General features: G+C 47.7%; 1 protein-coding gene across 1 annotated transcript in view; it reads left to right on the forward strand.

The window, feature by feature from the left end:
- Positions 1 to 1,505: 1,505 nt before the first annotated feature.
- The window catches only part of PLEKHS1 (pleckstrin homology domain containing S1), a 64,254-nt gene continuing 44,097 nt past the window's right edge, over positions 1,506 to 21,662 (forward strand). Inside the window, exons 1-2 of the mRNA XM_068109797.2 lie at positions 1,506 to 1,627; positions 19,095 to 19,212. Of these exons, the coding sequence (XP_067965898.2) occupies positions 19,135 to 19,212 (78 nt within the window). The 5' untranslated portion in view covers positions 1,506 to 1,627; positions 19,095 to 19,134. The remainder of the gene's footprint in view (positions 1,628 to 19,094; positions 19,213 to 21,662) is intronic.

Genomic DNA, 21,662 nt, shown 5'->3' on the forward strand with positions numbered 1-21,662 from the left:
ACCGTTAATGAAGAGAGAGGGGGAGCATCGGGTACAGGACAGGGGAGGGGAGGATTAGGGTAAGATGAAGGATGAGAGGGGGAGGTAAGGAGAGCAGTTGTTCGTGTGTCAGCGATTGCAGAAGAGTTCCAAGAAAGGGAAGGATGAGGAGGATGAAAGGTTTGAAAGGGAAGGGATGAGGCACAGAGAGGGGTTGTTTGAGGGGGGGCAGAGGAAAGAAGAAGGTTGGGGGGGGTGGAGGTATGAGATAGAAGGGAGACGAAGTGGGGAGGAGGCAGCTTTGAGGAGGAGGTGGGAGGAGGGAGAATTGGAGAGGAATGGTATGGGGGGAGATTTGAATGGGAGGGGTTGGGGGGGAGTTTTGAAGGGGAGGAGTGAGGGGGGAGTTTAGGAGGGGAAGGGCAAGGGGGGAGTTCAGGAGTGGAAGGGCAAGGGGGGAGTTCAGGAGTGGAGGAGTGGAGGGGTAGGGGGGAGTTTAAGAGTGGTGGGGCAAGGGGGGAGTTTAGGAGTGTAGGTGCAAGGGGAGGGATTTGGATGGGAGGGGCAAGAGGGGAGTTTAGAAAGTGGATGATTAATGAAAGACGAACATTGAAAACAAATTGGGTTTGTTGTGATTTTCAAGTTAGCAATCCGGTTCAGAATGATGGAGGAGGGATGGAATGAATGTGAATTTAGACCATGTAGTGAGGGAGACGTATAAGATATTGAATTTATTTTTTTTGAGGTGGAATGAGTTGGTGAGGAAATTGAGAAAAGCCTTTTAAATAGGAAGAAAAACAGCGTGTTGTAAAATACCACTGAGTAAAACACTGAAGGGGAAAGGTTATACATATTTAAATAATATTTAAACAGAACCGTGAACACTCTTATGTGCACAAAAATACCAACGGGGGGAGAGCCGAGAGGGACCACCACGAGTCACGTGAAGGGCAAACGGTGGATGGCAAGGAGTTAATGGGGGCGGGGCGAACAGCACACCTGGACAGAAAATACAGGATGAGTCAACAGTACACGTGGAGAAAGGAAAATAAATGTTTTTGGTTTTTTTTTTGTTTGTTTGGTTTTTGGGGGTGGGGGGGGGGGGGAGGTGGGGATTTAGAACGTTAGACAGAGTATTATGTTCGGGGTAGAAGGGAAAAAACTAAGAGCCAAGCAAAACACGATTAAGATAACAAACACCGACGGGGGTACAACTACAAGGCCGCACACGAGGAGCAGAACACGATTAAATAATTACAAGTTACAGGAAATTCAAACCAAAAGTAACTATAATCAAAACAATAACGCATGGACGATAAAATAACGAGTTGAAATTTGACAATCTATCTGGGGAAATGGGGAAGAAACACGTGGTCGAAGAACGAACGACCCGTCATAACGAGAGTTACGCAGCTTTGAAAAAATGTGACGCCCTTTCATTCAGTAAATAACATCAGATGTATTAGATGCTTGTACATATTGTGTCGAAATGCACCAAAACCTGTTTGAACAGCTTAAACATGTGAAAGAGACTCGTTGAACAAGAATGTATTCGTGCAGGTATACCTGTATTAACTGTGAACTTGTTTTACTTTTTGACACAGTGTGAGTGTGTGGTTGTGCAGACATTTCCTGGTCGTTTGAGTCGGTGAGTCTTTAGCTCTAACTTTCTATTTCTTCCATACGTTTACTGTAAAATTGGAGTTACTAGTGTGACACGTATGCACGCTTATATTTTTTAGGATGTCGTGCAGTTATGTATCTTCGTCTATCTGCTGACTGCAAATAGTTAAAGGAAACAACTTTCCCACAGCTTATTCATCTCAGAAAGTCTCGTCTTGGCTTTACGGGTTATGGTGTTTGGCTTAAGATCTTCGGGTCTTGAGTGTGAGTCCCTGTTGTTTCGTTGAAATAACACCAGGTGGGTTGACTCAGCCTGTCATCCTTCCAAGGTTGACAAATTGAGTACGTACCAGTTTACTGGGAACAGGGGCTTCCAGAAAATGATGCAGCCAGAAGCCATAGGCCGCATACGAAACAACAACATAATTTACAGAAATTTCTGGAACTGTACAGTTTTTGAGAGGTAACAAAGAGATGTGTCAATGGACCAATCCAAGAGAAGCAAAGTAGTAAAAAAAAAAGTCCATTTTCCATGTCCCATATGCAAGTCTCAAGTCATTTTATTCGAGTCTCAACTCTTGACTTTCTGATCAAGTTTTTCTGGTCAAGTCTCGAGTCAAATCCCAAGTCATTTATGCAAGTCCAAGTCAAGCATATATAATATATATTGTTACAGACGTGGCTTGGATGTTATTTACCGAGCGGTTTTATGGTATGACCACGTCTGCACAAGTTACCCGATTGTGCCCGAACGTTGACTAGTCGCGCGATGCTGGCTCAATAAGAAAAAGAAGACACCCGGCTGGATTACAATAACACAATACGACACCAATGTTTCGATTCTCAAGTATATTCGTACGGAAAAGGTTAGATTACAGGGGCTAGAGGTATATTACAGGAAGACAGGCACTTAGACACACTCTTATATTAACCCCGGACAGACGACAGACAAACGGGACAACGGCTGACTCACACGGGGGTTTGATGGCTAGGAAAGGCAGGATCGATGGCTCCAGGTCCTCCTGGGCTCGGGGCAGGGTACAGTACGGTCCGGTCCGGTCCAAAGATGCGGGGATGTATCGTCGCGCTGGGGGTGGCGGTGGCTTCTCTCTCCAAGCTGAGGCGCATCTCACGTCACATCCGGCGCGGGGCCGTGTATATCCGGCGGGGAGTGACACGCCCTCGGCTCGTTAGCTCCGCCCCAGATGGAATCGGCACATTGCTTCTCATTGGGTGCGTGGGGGGGTTACTGGCTCCGCCCCTGACGAGGAGCTGACAGCCAGCCCCTTCGGGGTAACGCCGTGGAGCGCATGGTCATGGCGGGTAACCGAGCCGGTGTGAGGACGCACACTCCCCGCCCCTCTGTTGTTGTAGTCGTAGTTGTAGTTGTAATTGTTGTTGTAGTTGTTGTTGTAGTTGTAATTGTTGTTGTAGTTGTTGTTATTGTTGTTGTTTGGGGAAGAAGATGGGAGGAGGTATGGGAAAGGTCCTAAACTCACTACTGATGCCATATAATCACATTCTGGTGCAACGAAGAGTCATAATTAATGGAAACGAGGCCTTAACTGACATAGATTAAGAATAACTAGGAAGATGTCCGAAAGTTGTCTACGTGTGGTGCGGTGGACCTGGGCACGACATTTAATGGGGGAATAAGGGGAAGGTCGGCTCTACTGATTGTTGTTTACATGCAATGGGACTAGGGAATGGGGGATTGGGGAAAGTTGGGGAGTATTGGAGAAAATAGGGGAATATTTACAAGCGGATATGGAGGCCAAATTCCATATTCGCAACATTGCACCCTTCTCTACCCTCGAGGCGTCCCGACCCGATAAATTTTTACCTACTTTAGTGTGGCACGCAATGTAGTTCCCTCTACTATTAACTCTACCCTGAGTGCGACAGTTTTACAGATATTCACAAATGAGTAAATATGTCCCCCTGCGACGTTGCACCCTTCTCCTCACAGAAACACACCCACAGGATAACCGAATCCGGAAAGAATCCTCAAACTAAACATACAGCCGGTAGGGAGCATTATTTACAAGACTACGCTGCTATTTACACTACGATCCAGGACCTGTTTTTGGAGGAACTCATGCAGAAGTTATGCATAGAGAGAGCGCGCTTGCCAACATCGATACACCAACCCACGAGTGCTCTGTGGCCGACGGCCTTTAATAACGTGCAGAGCACCCTTCCCGAGCATCAACAGCACCACCCCACCACCAATCGGTGCAGTCACCATTGTTCATTGGAATAAAAATAAATTCGACAACCCCTAACCCTGCAGGTGTCTCTTGCTCTTCTTGTGGTGCACTTGGTGGTGTTAACTATTAGTGGTTCACCTGTATGGCATAGGGGCCACGTTGATCCATAGGTCCATCCCCGTGTGGTGCTTGGCCGCAAACGAACTGCGGTCCATTGTGGGTGGCCACAAACATTGCGGTCCATATGGTGTATCGATCCCGGCAGCAAACAGCGAAAGTGCAGGCCCACAACTGCGCAGCCAGCACCTCTCTCTCCTCTCTCTCTACCCCAAAGCCAGATCCTCGGAGGTGGGAGACAAAAGAAGAAACAAGTGAGTAAGGTGGTAAGGGCGCAAAAGTGCACGCAATGTAAGGTGATGCACACTGGGGGCACATGGGAACCAGGTGAGACAGGTACGTTCCTATCGTACGCCCCCCCCCCCCCCCCACCAGGTAACCTACATGGCCCCTCCCTTACCCCTTACTGTATCCACACAACACAACACTACCCATAAACATCTACTTTACAAATCAACAAACATCCCTACTGTCTTCCCCGTTCCTCCCATATACCAAATTCGTCTTCTCTCCCTCCTAACCAATCAAATTTGCCATCACCAATTCATCATCAGTCCCTCCTAGGGAGGGAGAGATGGAATCACCCCAATGTCTCATCCACGTCGTGATGCGTCTCACAAATCCAACAGCAATTCTCATTTCTGCAACACAAACAAAGAAAACACAGGTGTGGAGTCATCATCATCACCACAGGTAAGTGGCTGCGTATGGTGCGACAGGTTCATCAATCCTAACTATCTCCTAAATGACTTTAACAACTTTACACTACCCGGGGTCTTTCTCCGGCCAAACCATTGGCCCTCTTACACTATGGGTTCTAAAAACCAATTCCCATTGGCCAAACTGTGGTGCTCTTCAATTTGGGGTCTCACTCCCCCGATTCATCTCCCGGTGCCCTCGTACAATTTCTGGGCTGAGACGTGTACCTCTCCCAGTGGGTCTACCCACCTGCACACCTCCACCACTGCAGTTGCCTCCGAGCTTACCTGCTCCTTACCCTAACCTAACTACCAGGGGAAGGCCCTCTGGCACTCTCCCCACTCGGTGCCCTCTCTGGCACTGGGCTACCCGGGTCCATCCTCCGGATCCTCGGGCCCCATCCACAACTCTACCGGCTCCCAGAGCCCACCTGCGGCCTCACCTGGCCGACATCCTCACAGTGGTGGAGTGCCCAACCAACTACACACACTAACAGGCTACACGCCCCGCCATTTCCACAACACTAATGCACCCATTCACAACACCATTCTGCAACCGCACCACAAATGCCAATATCCAACCACAACTTACCTATACCCTCTACCTAACACTTACACTACCCGCCCCGGGTATTCGTGAAAGGGGTCCACTCTTCCCCCATCCACACCTTCGCACCATGCACACCACTCCGTACCACTTACTCCAACTCTCTCCACACACCTGTACTTGCACACCTGTGCTCTCACACTTGGTGCCACCTGCACCCTTCTCTCCCCAAGCGCATTCGCGCTGATCCACACACTCACTACTCATACACTGCTCCACACACCTGTCCAGTTGCACACCTGTGCAATCACACCTGTTCAATTCTCACAAACACGGCATCATCTCAGCTAACTACTCCCTTCTGAAACTTGCGCTTCCCAGTCGTCCCTTTAAACTATTGCGCTCCCTCGTCATTATCATCCACACTAATCTACCTGCGTCCCCACTACAGGTATCAGTCACTAACTAAACTTAACGTTACCTAATGTCAATCTCTTCTAGATCCCTACAATATAACCTAACCCACCCGGGCTAGTTTTCACTGCCATACACCCCATAAGCTATTGCTCCTTTGCCCCCATATGGGAAGGATGGTGGATTTGCCATCCCACCACATCGGGGGTCTCTCACTACCAATTTTGCACATCAAATTTCAACAAATCAAAAATTTGCCAATCATCTGCCAATCACTGTACCATTACCAATCATCACTCTGCCAATCCTTTGCCAATCATCAAATTTTGTTTTTCTCTAATTTTGGGGCCAAAACACTAACCTCATCACCCAGTCGACTCACTAATACCTCTCGGTGCGCCAATCCCTGTCCAAAGCCCGGCTTCGTAAAGCCAAGCAATGGATGCTGGTTGTTTTGTGCCAGCGGCTGGATGCGTCCGGCACTCGGTGCAGGGACGGGGGCTTACCCGGGCCGAGATCCCACGCATCACCTCGGCGTGGAGCCATCCAATGTCCCGATCTCGACCTGCCGGCACGTCTCAACAAAACGTGGTCGCCATAACGACCCTTCCTATCGGGCTGCCAACTCCGCCTAGTGGAGCACGGACGCGGCCGTCCAAAGCGAGGCCCAGCACGCACCGAGGGCCCGATTCGGCTATAAGTCGTTCTAAACTCTACCCCGTCTAACGTCGATGCTTCACCTGCATGCTTACACCCCGCAGCCCGTTCCTTGCTCACACATCCAGCCGTTTCCATGCTCCTCGTACCTTTCCTTACACACCTCGGTACACCCATTCCACTCACAGCCTTGGTCACACACCTGACCACCGAACACCTTGGCACACATTCGTTGGTCGCACACCTCACTAACACACCTCTTCGCGCCCCCTCCTCAGTCACCTCCTCTGTGACAATCACAGGTGTGCTCTCATTCGCACACCCAACCACGTGCCTCACCACCAACTCCAGCGTGCATTCCCACTCACGCTCTACCATTCCAGGTGTGCATCCTTCCATCCCAGGTGTACATCCTCGCTCACCTGTCACAACCAACTCACGCTCCTTGTCACTCTCACTACTCTCACTACTCTCACCTCCACTCGTGACAACGCACTCACCCTTACTCTTGACAGCACACTCTTTCTCCATGCACCTGTCCGTCACACACCTTTCTCGCGCACACTCTCCCGTTACACCCTCTGTAACACTCACCACAGGTGGACACTCTTCCTTACTTCTGACAGCGCACTCTTTCCTCATGCACCTGTCCGTCACACACCTTTCTCGCGCACACTCCTGCGCACACTCTCCCGTCACACCCTCTGTAACACTTACCACACCGCGCTTCCATGTGCTCCCTCGCACACACGCTACGACCGACTCACTCTCGCCAGCACCCTCACTCCTTGGCACGCACTTTTTCCTCACACACCCCAGAGTCGGACTTTCTCGCACACCTCCTCTTTCGCACACCAGACCTGTCACACACCTCACCAACGGCCTTTCGCGAACACCCGGGTCTATCTCGACCCCCAAGCTTCTTAAATCCCCTGGCGCATCATACGCACGACCATATTGGTCACCACTTACACCGGGTCCTCTTCCTCTTCGCTTCTCCTCCATCACCTGCGAATCCCTCATTCGGTTAATGAGCACATCATCACGATCCAAACACAGACTTTGGACCAATTCTTTTATCTCCTCTTTTATTTCTTTCTTATCCCCTCTCCGTCGCTTCTTAATTTCGCTCATCCCTTCTTCCACTTCTTCTAGTTTCTGCTTCACCTCTTTCATTCCCCGGTACGTCTCCTCAAGCTCATCCTCTAAGGCTACCTTGACCGTTTCCAGGTGCGTCCTTACCTGTCGGTCCTTCGTCTCCATTACCTCTATCACCTCGTCCAGCCTCGTTGTCAGTCCCTCACGTACCATCTGACATTCCCTCTTTGTCGCTATCAAGTCGTTTTTTATGTCGTTTTGTGTCGCTTTTAAACCTCCTAATACCGCAGTGTTCCTTTGAACCTGCTCCCCCAACTCCTTTTGTCCCACTGTCAGTTGTTCTACTCCCAGCGTCAACTCCTCTATACCACCTTGCAATTTTACAGTCCCCTTTCTCACCTCTTTCTCCATGCGCTCCTTACAGTGCCTCACCTCCTCGCGCACTCCTCCGACCTCCTCACTCACTCCTCTTCTGATCTCCTCTCCCATCACTTGCATCTCCTGCCCAGATGCCACCCTCATCTGCTCCATTTCCTCCCTGTGAGCATCCAGTTTGGTTTCTACCCCCATTCTGACCCCCTCTATCTGCTGCTCCATTTGTTTAACTTCCCTTTCCGCTTGGTCCCTCATGTCCCTCAATTTGCCTTCCATACTGTTTTCTAACCCCTCTAACCCATTTTTCACTCCCTCTATCTGATTCTCCTGGGCAGCCATTCTATTTTCTACCCCCGTTAACCCATGTTTCACCTCTTTTATCCCGTTGTCTAACCCCTCAAAATTATTGTCTAACTTCCCAATTTTCTTGTCTAACTCCTCAAAATTATTGTCTAACTTCCCAATTTTCTTGTCTAACTCCTCAAAATTATTGTCTAACTTCCCAATTTTCTTGTCTAACTCCTCAAAATTATTGTCTAACTTCTCACCGGTACCCCTCATTTGGCCCTCTAATCGCCCACTATCAACCCTCATTTGCTCACTCTGAGCATCCATCCGGTTCCCCATTACCCCCATTTGGTTTTCCAATCGCTCACTATTCTTTTCCATAAGGGCCGTCATTTGTATAAAAAAAAGTTCCAATCTTCCCAGCGGCGCTACTTCGGTCGCGGGCACGGTGACCAGCGAGGCGCCTTTTTGCGCGCCCGAAGCATCGTGCGCGAGAGCGCCATTTTGTGCACCTGCTACCCCCGCTGTTTCGCTCTCCTCATGTCCCTCATGTCCCTCAATTTGGTCCTGGACCGACCCTGCCTCACTCTCCCCTACCGGACCCCAGCCGTCTTGATCCGCCATAGCGCGACTTGCAAAATTCGAGTTTCGTAAAACAATTACAAATTTCGCCGTTATAATTTCGCGCGGGAAACGCGCTCCGAATCGATTCTACTTGTTACCAATTTGGGCCTAATAAATTTAGTCCCGGGTTCGAATTCCACTCCTCGACACCAATTGTTACAGACGTGGCTTGGATGTTATTTACCGAGCGGTTTTATGGTATGACCACGTCTGCACAAGTTACCCGATTGTGCCCGAACGTTGACTAGTCGCGCGATGCTGGCTCAATAAGAAAAAGAAGACACCCGGCTGGATTACAATAACACAATACGACACCAATGTTTCGATTCTCAAGTATATTCGTACGGAAAAGGTTAGATTACAGGGGCTAGAGGTATATTACAGGAAGACAGGCACTTAGACACACTCTTATATTAACCCCGGACAGACGACAGACAAACGGGACAACGGCTGACTCACACGGGGGTTTGATGGCTAGGAAAGGCAGGATCGATGGCTCCAGGTCCTCCTGGGCTCGGGGCAGGGTACAGTACGGTCCGGTCCGGTCCAAAGATGCGGGGATGTATCGTCGCGCTGGGGGTGGCGGTGGCTTCTCTCTCCAAGCTGAGGCGCATCTCACGTCACATCCGGCGCGGGGCCGCGTATATCCGGCGGGGAGTGACACGCCCTCGGCTCGTTAGCTCCGCCCCAGATGGAATCGGCACGTTGCTTCTCATTGGGTGCGTGGGGGGGTTACTGGCTCCGCCCCTGACGAGGAGCTGACAGCCAGCCCCTTCGGGGTAACGCCGTGGAGCGCATGGTCATGGCGGGTAACCGAGCCGGTGTGAGGACGCACACTCCCCGCCCCTCTGTTGTTGTAGTCGTAGTTGTAGTTGTAATTGTTGTTGTAGTTGTTGTTGTAGTTGTAATTGTTGTTGTAGTTGTTGTTATTGTTGTTGTTTGGGGAAGAAGATGGGAGGAGGTATGGGAAAGGTCCTAAACTCACTACTGATGCCATATAATCACATTCTGGTGCAACGAAGAGTCATAATTAATGGAAACGAGGCCTTAACTGACATAGATTAAGAATAACTAGGAAGATGTCCGAAAGTTGTCTACGTGTGGTGCGGTGGACCTGGGCACGACATTTAATGGGGGAATAAGGGGAAGGTCGGCTCTACTGATTGTTGTTTACATGCAATGGGACTAGGGAATGGGGGATTGGGGAAAGTTGGGGAGTATTGGAGAAAATAGGGGAATATTTACAAGCGGATATGGAGGCCAAATTCCATATTCGCAACAATATGTATATATACGAGCTTGGCTCGGCTCGCTACACTCGCCTCACCACACGTCGTTACTGAGGAACGGGCTTATTTTGGCTGAGGCTAATGACTGTACCTGAGTTGCTGTGTTGTCATGATTTACACCAATCATAATTCAAACAATTATTTTGCACAAATGTATTTGTAATATACGTGGTATCACATTTTATATACAATTGAAGTTGAAAAAAAAAATTCCCCCAAAATAAATAAATAAAATAATTGGAAAATTTTTCAAAAAAAATACCCTTAGGGAGACGGGAGAGACATACCGACGGGAGAGATATGTGCATACCAGAAGTTTGGTACGATTTCAGAAAAGTTTGAGAAAGTTGTTCAGTGACAAGACAACACAAGACAACACAACACAGGACAGGACAGACGCTGCACAGATATATATAGATATATACACCTTTTATTGGTTCAACATTGAAGGTTCCTACCTGTTACGTACAGGCTCTCATGGACTATCTTATGTGCCGTCAAAGTTTGTTCAATCAAAATAAGTGACATTGATATGGCCTGGCACATTCGTTTTTTTGGAGTTTACAAACAAACGAAAGTGTGACGTTGGTTGGGTCACGCCGGGGTAAACAATGTCCGCGTGACCAGACACGGTTATATACGACTTCAACTGCCGAGTTGTGCTTTTTGCCCCTGTCCACATATTACGTACGCAGTAGTGTTCTTGGTGTAATATTGCACTGAGATTATTAACTATGCCACCGAAGTTGGACGGAGATTACATTTTCACCCATGTTTGTTATGATGAAAATGAAAATTTTTGTGATATGTTGGTCTGTCCCGTTTGGCTGTGAGTGCGATAACATGCGAACCCTTTCACTGGTTTCAGCTATCTTCAACATACTTTACCAGAGGATTCCGAAGAAAAAAAAGTGAAGCTGTCAATGTTATTTGACTATATACACTACATGACCAAAAGTATGCGGACACCCGTTCAAATGAGTGGATTTGGCTATTTCAGCCATACCCATTGTTGACAGGTATATATAATCAAGCAGACAGCCATGCAATCTCCATAGGCAAACATTGGCAGTAGAATGGGCCATATTGAAGAGCTCAGTGACTTTCAACATGGCACCGTCATAGCATGCCACCTTTCCAACAAGTCAGTTCGTCAAATTTCTGCACTTGTAGAGATGCCCGGTCAACTGTAAGTGCTGTTATTGTGAAGTGGAAACGTCTAGGAGCAACAACAGCTCAGCCACGAAGAGGTAGGCCACACAAGCTCACAGAATGGGACCGCCGAGTGCTGAAGCACGTAGCATGTAAAAATCGTCTATCCTCGGTTTTAACACTCACTACCGAGTTCCAAACTGCCTCTGGAAGCAACGTGAGCACAACAACTGTTCATCGGGAGCTTCATGAAATGGGTTTCCATGGCCGAGCAGCCGCACACAAGCCTAAGATCACCATCAGCAATGCCAAGCGTCGGCTGGAGTGGTGTAAAGCTCGCCGCCTTTGGAATCTGGAGAAGTAGAAACGCGTTCTCTGGAGTGATGAATCACGCTTCACCATCTGGCAGTCCGACGGACTAATCTGGGTTTGCGGATGCCAGGAGAATGTTACCTGCCCGAATGCATAGTGCCAACTGTAAAGTTTGGTGGAGGAGGAATAATGGTCTGGGGCTGTTTTTCATGGTTTGGGCTCGGTCCCTTAGTTCTATTGAAGGGAAATCTTAACGTTACAGCATACAATGATGTTCAAGACTATTGTGTGCTTCCAACTTTGTGGCAACAGTTTGGGGAAGGCCCTTTCCTGTTTCAGAATGACAATGCCCCCGTGCACAAAGTGAGGTCCATACAGAAATGATTTGTCGAGATCGGTGTGGAAGAACTTGACGAGCCTGCACAGAGCCGTGACCTCAATCCCATCAAAACATCTTTGGGATGAATTGGAACGCCGACTGCGAGTCAAGCCTAATCACCCAACATCAGTGCCCGACTTCACTGATGCTCTTGTGGCTGAATGGAAGCAAATCCCCACAGCAATGTTGTAACCTATAGTGGAAAGCCTTCCCAGAAGAGTGGAGGCTATTATAGCATCAACGGGGGGGGACCAACTCCATATTAATGCCCAGGATTTGGAAAGGGATGTGTGATGTTCGTGTGTCCACATACTTTTAGTCATGTAGTGTATGTCAAAGGTTAAGGTGACAGTGACGTCTGCCCTTATTCCCCACCGCAGTGCAGTAATCTACATCCTGATGAAGCAGGACTTACACAGAAGGAAGGAAGCGGTGCGGAAGAGCCCACACTAAGCCCCGCCCACTGATTGATTGTTATAGCAACGGATGGAAAAGTATTCCTTCATTATTCCCTCCGCCACCAAAGGTGGATGGAGGTTATGTTTTCACCCCTGTCTGTCTGTCTGTCTGTTTGTGAACAAAATATCTCAAAAAGTTGTGGGTGGATTCGGACGAAATTTAGCATAGATGTAGTGTATGTGACAAGGACGAAATGATTAGATTTAGGTGAAGATCCGGATTCGGATCCGGCTACTATAATTTTTAAAGTGATTCTTCAGCATTGGGAGATAGGGCCAAAAACTATACATAGCAGGATATCTCAAAAAGGTATGGATGGATTTGGACGAAACTTGGTGGACAGGTTGTGTGTCCGACAAGGACGATTCGATTAGATTTTGGTGAAGATCTGAATAGGGATTCGGATATAAGCATTATTTAAAATTTTAAGTGGTTCTTCAGCATTTGGAGATCGGGCTAAAAACGATACATAGGAGGATATCTCAAAAAGTTATGGATGGATTCAAACGAAACTTGGTGAACAGGTTGGGTGTGTGAAAATGATGAACTGATTCGATTTTGGTTAAGAGGCCAGATTTACATCCATACATCAGTGAGATACAAAATGCAAACTGATCAGCCTGGCAGAGGTTTGCGCTCGACTGAGTGGCATTTTAGTTTTTACTGTAGGTTAACTTCAAAACAGGCAGTGTGCATTTTATTGATATTTGATGTTCTTCCAAGTGGTTCTTTAAAAGAAAGACGATTCAGATTGATGGTTTTTAGCTTTATCAACAACGCCGAAAAGCCTTTAGTCAACAATGTGAAAGCATGTCAACTGAGTCGGCCTCAACCCGGAAGTGACGTGGCGGCCACATATTTCTGATTGTGAGGTCTACATGTTGCATACGTCACAATAAGATTCCTTAATTTTTGCGAATCGGAGTGATCTTGCGTCGTTGTTGAAAAAGGAAATACTTGAACATGTTAAATGGGTCGCTGCAGCTGGTTGCACACAAAATGGCGGTGAATCTGCTTCTGAATGAGAAGGTGTAGCTGGCGTGTAGTATAATGTGGTACCACTGCCCAGATTTTGAGGGTGGGGGAAAATAAAGGTTGTCGACAAGTAATTCTGGTCATGTCACAAAGTCCAAAACACTAAGTGTAAGGTATCTCGACAGACTACGATCCATTGTTGCGCAGGTTTACTTACTCTGCAGATGCAGGCCCGATTCAACCCAGTGCCAGCCGAGCTGAGCCGTAACTCCCGGAAACGGAAATAAGCCGGTGTCCGGATACAACGGTGAATATTTGCAGCTTCATACATGACATCCTCCCCTTTAAGTCTAAAATTACCAAGAGCAATACGTGCTGGATTTCCAAAATTGACATTTCAAAAGCAACATTTCCAAAACCATGTGAAAATATGTGTGCAATCAAAAGCAAGTGGACACGGGGATAAATCTGCCCATGTGTCTGCCCATGTTTCAACGTCTGCCCATGTTTCAACGTTTCAACGTCTGCCCAACAATCTGCCCATGTTTCAACGTGAAAATAGAACATGTGTCAACGTGAAAATAGAGCATGTGTCAACGTGAAAATAGAACATGTGTCAACGTGAAAATAGAACATGTGTCAACGTGAAAATAGAGCATGTGTCAACGTGAAAATAGAACATGTGTCAACGTGAAAATAGAACATGTCTCAACGTGAAAATAGAACATGTGTCAACGTGAAAATAGAACATGTGTCAACGTGAAAATAGAACATGTGCCAACGTGAAAATAGAACATGTGTCAACGTGAAAATATAACGTGTCAACGTGAAAATAGAACGTGTGTCAACGTGAAAACAGAACATGTGTCAACGTGAAAAAACATCTTCAAAGATTCAAACAGTCAGGTGCTTTTCTCTCGCACATTGAGCGTTGCGGTGGACCAGTGGATACAGAGTCCGAGGTGATTCCTTTGGGTCACGGTGTACCAGTGGATACAGAGTCCGCGGTGATTCCTTTGGGTCGCGGTGTACCAGTGGATACAGAGTCCGAGGTGATCCCTTTGGGTCGCGGTGGACCAGTGCATACAGAGTCCGAGGTGATTCCTTTGGGTCGCGGTGTACCAGTGGATACAGAGTCCGAGGTGATCCCTTTGGGTGGCGGTGTACCAGTGGATACAGAGTCCGAGGTGATCCCTTTGGGTGGCGGTGTACCAGTGGATACAGAGTCCGAGGTGATCCCTTTGGGTCGCGGTGGACCAGTGGATACAGAGTCCGAGGTGATCCCTTTGGGTGGCGGTGTACCAGTGGATACAGAGTCCGAGGTGATCCCTTTGGGTGGCGGTGTACCAGTGGATACAGAGTCCGAGGTGATCCCTTTGGGTCGCAGTGTACCAGTGGATACAGAGTCCGAGGTGATTCCTTTGGTCTCCACGAAGGGTGTAGCGTTCGCAGAGGTTTTCAGGGGAATCCGAGCCGGCTGGAGCGGCCACGACGATCTCCGGTAATGGCGGGTCAAACTGTTGTTCTGACTGTGACGATGCTGCAGGCTCTATCGACTGACAGTGACGGGAGGTTATGTGGTCCTGATGTCGACGAATTTCACGGCCGTCCTGCAGGCGAAACACGCAGGACAGTGGACCTGGCTTCTCGATGATGTCCCCTGGTAGCCACGTCGCACCTGCACCTACACTTTGGGCAAACACTGGATCTCCAATGTTGATACAGCGACTGTTGGACGACTTATCGTGGACCAACTTTTGATTAAGCTGGCTCTGATAAACGTTTGATGAAATGTCTGGTTTGAGATTGTCAAGTGTCGATCTCAAGTGTCGTTTCATCAATAACTTAGACGGAGCTGCACCGGTTGTTGATTGTGGCGTGATGCGGTATTTGAACAGGAGACGAGAAAGCTTTGTTTCCAGGGTTCCCTCCTGAAGTTTCTGCAATCCGGATTTGATGATTCCCACGGATCGTTCGGCCAAGCCATTTGAAGCCTGGTGATGTGGGCTGACAAACATATGATTGATGCCGTTCCGACGTGTGAACTTGGCAAACTCGGCCCGGAAAAACACGAACCGTAATCACTCACGATCATCCTGGGCAGACCATGAGTGGTGAAGCAGCGTCTGAGTCTTTCGATGACAATGGCTGACGTAGTACCACGCGTCACATCGGCATCGATCCATTTTGTGTGCGCGTCCGTAATTATTAGAATCATGCTGCCTTTAATAGGCCCGGCGTAAGCGAGATGCAGGCGATGCCATGGTTCGCTGGGCCATTCCCAGGGATGCAGTGGCGCTTTCGCAGGTGTATTCTGGGTGCTCTGGCAGGGGTAACAATGTCGAACATGATGCTCGATATCAGCATCAAGATTCGGCCACCACACATAGTATCTGGCGAGCGACTTCATCATCACAATCCCGCAGTGACAGTCATGGATTTCATCCATGACCCTGGAACGCAGATTTTCCGGGACCTTCCCAGAGTAGGCAACCATTTTCCACGCTGAGTTCGTTTTTACGTGCTTTGAAAGCTGCAAAAGCTGGGTCACCCTCAGGTAGCAAATGCCATCCAAGCTGTACAGCCTGGACAGTTCTAGACAGAACGGGGTCTCGTCGAGTATGGGTGCGTATCTGGCCGGAATCGACAGCACAATCTTCCAGATGATCCATCAGTGCGATAATGGATCCTGGTGTAGGCGAATCATCAACGGATTCTGGAAGGGGTAACCGACTCATGGCATCTGCATTTGTGATAGTCGAACCAGGCTGATAACATATGGTGTAGTCATAAGCAGCGAGAAACAGGGACCATCGGATGATCCTGGGCGGTAGTGTGACAGACGTCGCCTTAGTTGGATCAAACAGACTGATCAGCGGCTTGTGATCAGTGTGAATCGTGAAATGATGTCCAAGAATGTACTGGCGAAATTTGCTGACGCCGAAAACGATTCCCAATCCTTCCTTGTCAAGTTTGGAATAGTTCTTCTCTGCCGGGGACAACGTTCTGGATGCAAATGCAACCGGTCTTTCTGTACCATCAGGCATCACATGTGATAATACACTCCCCACTCCATACCAACAGGCATCGCATGTCAGCACAAGATCCTTCTCTGGATCAAAATGAACGAGAACATTGGACGATTTGAGCAGATCCTTGGAGGTCTGGAATGCTGATTGTTTAGTGGACCCCCAGCTACAGGAGACTCCTTTCCTCAAAAGATGATAAAGGGGGCCCAAAACGTCGGTTTCATTCGGGATGTAACGACCATAGAACTGAAGCAAACCGAGGTATGACTTCAATTCGGTTACGTCTCGTGGAGCAGGAGCATCCTTGATAGCTCGGACTTTCTCATCTGTCAGGTGTAGACCCTCGGCATCAATCGTATGACCCAGGTACATGACCAATGGCACCATAAACTTGCACTTGCCTCGACGCAAACGTAGGCCGGAGTCCGAAATCTTCTTCAGAACTCTATCCAAGTTTTGTAGATGTTCAGCATCCGTACGACCAGTAACCAGAATATCATCCTGGAAACAAACGACGTTGCGTTCGGCGGCAAACAAACTGTCAATGACACGTTGATAAATATCAGGTGCAGATTTCACTCCAAAACTGAGTCGGTAGTACCTGTACAACCCACGATGCGTGTTGATGGTAAGATACTGTTTCGAATTCTCGTCCAAGCGGAGCTGTAGATAGGCGGATTTGAGATCGAGTTTTGTAAAAGTCTTAGCTCCTGTGAGACGACTGTGGAGGTCTTCGATCCTCGGGATTGGATATTTATCCAATGAAGAACACTTGTTCACGATCATTTTATAATCTCCACATATGCGGATGGACTGGTCCGATTTTATGACCGGAACGATGGGCGCCGCCCATTCGGCATACTGAATTTGCTCGATGATCCACAGATTTTCAAGATAATCTAGTTCCTCGTCAATCTGCTCCCGCAGGGTAAAAGGGACTGGGCGAGCTCTGCAAAATATAGGATTGGCATCCCGGTCAACAATGAGTTTAGCCATATGTCCTTTAAAGGTTCCAAGCTCATCCTTGAAGACATCCGGGTACGTATCCAGCACATTTTTGAGTGTGTATGCTGAGGTAGCAGAAACGTTGGCTGCCTGGAGTTGATGAATGCTTTTCCACTTCCGTTGAATATGCTTTTATATGCTCAACCAGTTCCTGCCAAGTAAGGAAGGGCCCTTTCCAGGAATGACGATCAGGGGTAGGTGACACTCGCGGTTATTGTAGCCCACCACGACGTCTCATGTACCGCAGGGAACAATGTTCTCACCTGTAAAGGTGGAGAGTCCATAGGTTTTACGTTTCAGGTGGGGTCGAAGCATCACTCCACAGGTTTGTGAAAACAGCATGGCTGATGAGTGAGACAGCCACACCAGTGTCGACCTCCATTTGCAATGGTCGATTGTTGACGACAACAGTGGCAAGAAGAGGGACCCTCTTCTTATGGCGAGAATCAATATGAAACAGGTCACACGATTCTGAGATGTCAGAAACAGAGCTCACCTGGTCAAGCTCAGGTTCCTCTGAACTGATAAGCTGATGAATCTTCTTGTCAGCAGCTTTCTCTTTTCCCGATTTGCGAGTGATGCAAGCTGGAGCAATAGAAATGGCAGGTTGCATCTTTGAACCGACACGTCTCCGGAGGGTGCTTTCTGTTGCACCGAAAACATTTGTTGTGGGTTTGAGACCACACTGGCTTCTGACGAGGAGACTTGTTCCAACGTTTTGCCTGATCATGATCCAACCGATTCACAGAAGGGCTGGTACCAGATGAGCGAGTGGAACCGATGCTTGTAGCGTTGCATTCAGCATTTTCCATGGAAATGGCGGTGTCTCTGGCATTTTGGAAAGTCAGTCTTCTCTCAGCAAGCAGGCGTCTACGAGTGCGGTCATCGGACATGCCAACCACCAGCAAATCACGGAGCATGTCGTCAATCGTGTCCCCAAACTCACACAGATGTGACAGTTTTTTGAGGTGTGCAATTAAGTCTACGATCGACTGACCTTGCTGCTGTCTGCACATGTAAAAATTAAACCGACACAGGATGACTGAATTAAATGGATTACAATGTTCCTTCAAAGCGGCCTTGAGCTCTGCAAACGTGAGCTTCTGGGTTGTCCGAGAACGAATCAGGTTTTTAACGAGTGTGAACGTCTCTCCCCCACAAACGGACAGGAAGACGGCCTTCATTCGGGCTTCCGTCGCGATGTCGTTCACCTCAAAGTAGAAAGACAACCGCTCAGAATACGTGTCAAAAATCTCCCTCATGAGGGTCGAATTCATCGACATGGCCGAAAGAAGTCATGGTCTCGATGTTTATCCTCGTCGCCATGTCAGGTATCTCGACAGACTACGATCGAATGTAGCACACGTTTATTTACTCTGCAGATGCAGGCCCGATTCACCCCCAGCCATCCGAGCTGAGCCGTAACACCCGGAAACGGAAATAAACTCACGGTAACGGTGTCCGGATAAAATGGGGAATATTTGCACCTTCACACATGACACTAAGTCTCAAGCCAAGTGACCAATTCATTATTTCCAAGTCCAAGTCAAGTCGCCAAGTCCCAAAAAAGCAACTCAAGTCACACTCGAGTCCAAGTTACCGATTCGCGTTAACAACTCTAATGAGAAGTGCAACATGACTAATGTAAGGGTTCTGGAGGAGCTAAAAGAGTGCAGTTACATGATTTTGCTTCCGCCATCTTGGACGACCACACGTCGGAATGTTTCTGCATCTTCATCTGAATAATTGGCTGGTTGACATTTTAAATCATGAGGCTAATTTCGAGACACGATTATGATAAACGTGCTTGCCAAATGTATTTTGCATAATGACTGGACACAGACATGCATTTTGTACTTTTCAGCTCGTGAATTGCCCCTGCCTCAGTGAAGAGTCGAAGAAACATGGCAGATGGCAATTTATACCTGCAAGGGTTTTTCTACAAGTCTCCACCTCCAACTAAAATTCATTTCCAACTAAAGGTAATCTGGCTCGGCATGAAGGGCTCATAGTACAGTGAAGATTATGTAAACTTGATTCTAATCATCCCTGTGTTGACATTTCCAAGCATAAGGAATGTGGAAACTAGATACTGTACAGAAACCATCTGCCAGTCTCTCGACACCTCTTCCTCCTGACAATGCCGACTCCATCTCTCACCATAAGGAAAAATTATTATATATATATATTTTTTGTATACAAGATCGAGGCTCGTGTAAGAGCAAACATCAATCACAAAAAAACAACAAACGGACACACAAAACATACAAAAAAGGAAGCCGGAGACAAGATGGGGAGAGACAGAGAGGGAAGCACACAGGTACAACAGCAGAGAACAGGGACAACGGAAGATCTGTGGGAGGGAGAGGGCTTGGGGGAAGGAGGCATGGGAATAAAGTATAAAACACATGGACACTGCTGGAACTTTCAGGAAAGTAAAAAGTCGGTATTTCAGGAAAAAAAAAAAAGTGGATTTTGGGTGAATTAACGGGGGTAGAAGAGATCAAGGTTTTGGATGGGGGAAGCTAACAGATGGGGGAAGCTAACAGATGGTGGTGAACAGCTGTTTTAAAGACCTGGAGGGAGGAGTGGGATTGAAGAGAGTGAGGGAGTTTGTTCCAGAGGTGGGAGTATAGAGGAATGAAGAAGTGAAGGTGAGCAGAGAGTCTTGATTTTGGCAATTTCACCAGAAGAGGGTGGCTGGCAGATCTTGTGCGATCTGTAGGAATATTTGGGGGACAGAGCACAGATAGAGCTGGGGGAGCTAGGCCGGATAGGAGTCGATAGAAGACAGAAAGACCACCAACCTGCCTGCGGTGAGTGAGTGAAAGACCCTCAGAGTTAGCTTCATCGCAGGAGATTCCAATGATTCTGAAAGTTACTCTTTCTATCCATATAAAAATCCCAATTTGGTCCCTGTGGTCATATTTTGAATCTCTTCGGCTTTGTCTCGCTAAGAGAAATGCCCCCAAGTGTCTGCTTTTGCCAGAGAGCGTGTCACACACACACACACACACACACACACACACACACACACACACACACACACACACACACATATATATACAGTCACGTGAAAAAGTAAGTACACCCCATGTAAAAGTTTGACTTTTTCAACATATTTCAACATACAGCTATTTGATCTTCATTTCAACAATATTGATAGACAAAGGTGATATAATATAACAAATATCATGAAACATTTACATTTTGTAGTCCATTGTATAATTTAAATAAACATAAATGCAAATTTTGCATGTGGAAAAAGTAAGTGCACCCTTGGCTCTAATAGGTGGTGTTGCCCCCTTTGGCAGAAACAACCTCAAGTCGGCGTTTCTTATAACTGTCTACCAGTCTCTGACATCGACTGGGAGAAATTTTTGCCCATTCCTCCATGCAGAATTCTTTCAGCTGTGCGATGTTTGAGGGGTTTCTTGCATGCACAGCTCGCTTCAAATCCCCCCACAACATTTAGATGGGATTTAGATCCGGGCTTTGACTTCGCCATTCCAGAACCCTCCATTACTTTCTTTTCAGCCATTCCTTGGTGGATTTACTGGTATGTTTAGGGTCATTGTCATGTTGAAAGGTCCACCTTCGGTTGAGCTTCAACTTTCCGACAGATGGCCTCACATTATCCTCAAGCACCCTCTGGTACAATGAAGAATTCATTCTATGATGGATTCTATGATGGTGAGCTGCCCAGGCCCTGATGCAGCAAAGCTGCCCCAAACCATAATATTTCCACCACCATGCTTTACAGTTGGTATCAGGTTCTTGTGGTCAAATGCTGTCTTTGGTTTTCGCCAAACATCTCTTCTGGTACTGTGGCCAAATAGCTCTACCTTTGACTCATCTGTCCAGAGCACATTGTTCCAGAAGTAAGGGTCTTTGCCGAGGTGTTCATTGGCAAACTTTAGTCTTGCCCTGATGTTCTTTCTGGACAGCAAAGGTTTCCTCCTGGCGCACCTCCCATGTAGATCAAATGTGTGCAGCCTCTTTCTAATGGTAGACGCGTGCACTTTGACATCAACAGTGGCAAGAGCTACCTGTAGGTCCCGTTATGACATTCTGGGGTTCTTAGAGACTTCTTTCAGCATCTTGCGGTCTAATCTCGGGTTGAACTTGCTGGGGCGGCCTGGCCTGAACAAGTTGGCAGTTGTTTGGAATCTTCTCCACTTGTAGATGATCTTCCGGACAGTCGAATGATTGATTTCAAATTGTTTGGAGATCTTTTTAAATCCCTTCCCAGACGAGTAGGCATCTATAACCTTCTTTCAGCAGGCCTCAGAGAGCTCTTTTGATCTAGGCGTGGTGACGCCGCACACTTCAACAACAAAGAGCAAACCAAACTAAATGTCTGAGGTTTAAATAAGGCAGGTTCCTCCAAGATCCTGTCTAACGATGTTCTAATCATTTGCACCTGAGCTGG

Source organism: Myxine glutinosa, chromosome 3 (assembly GCF_964187855.1).
Source record: "Myxine glutinosa chromosome 3, kmMyxGlut1.1, whole genome shotgun sequence".
In the NCBI taxonomy this organism is placed as follows: Eukaryota; Metazoa; Chordata; class Myxini; order Myxiniformes; family Myxinidae; genus Myxine; species Myxine glutinosa.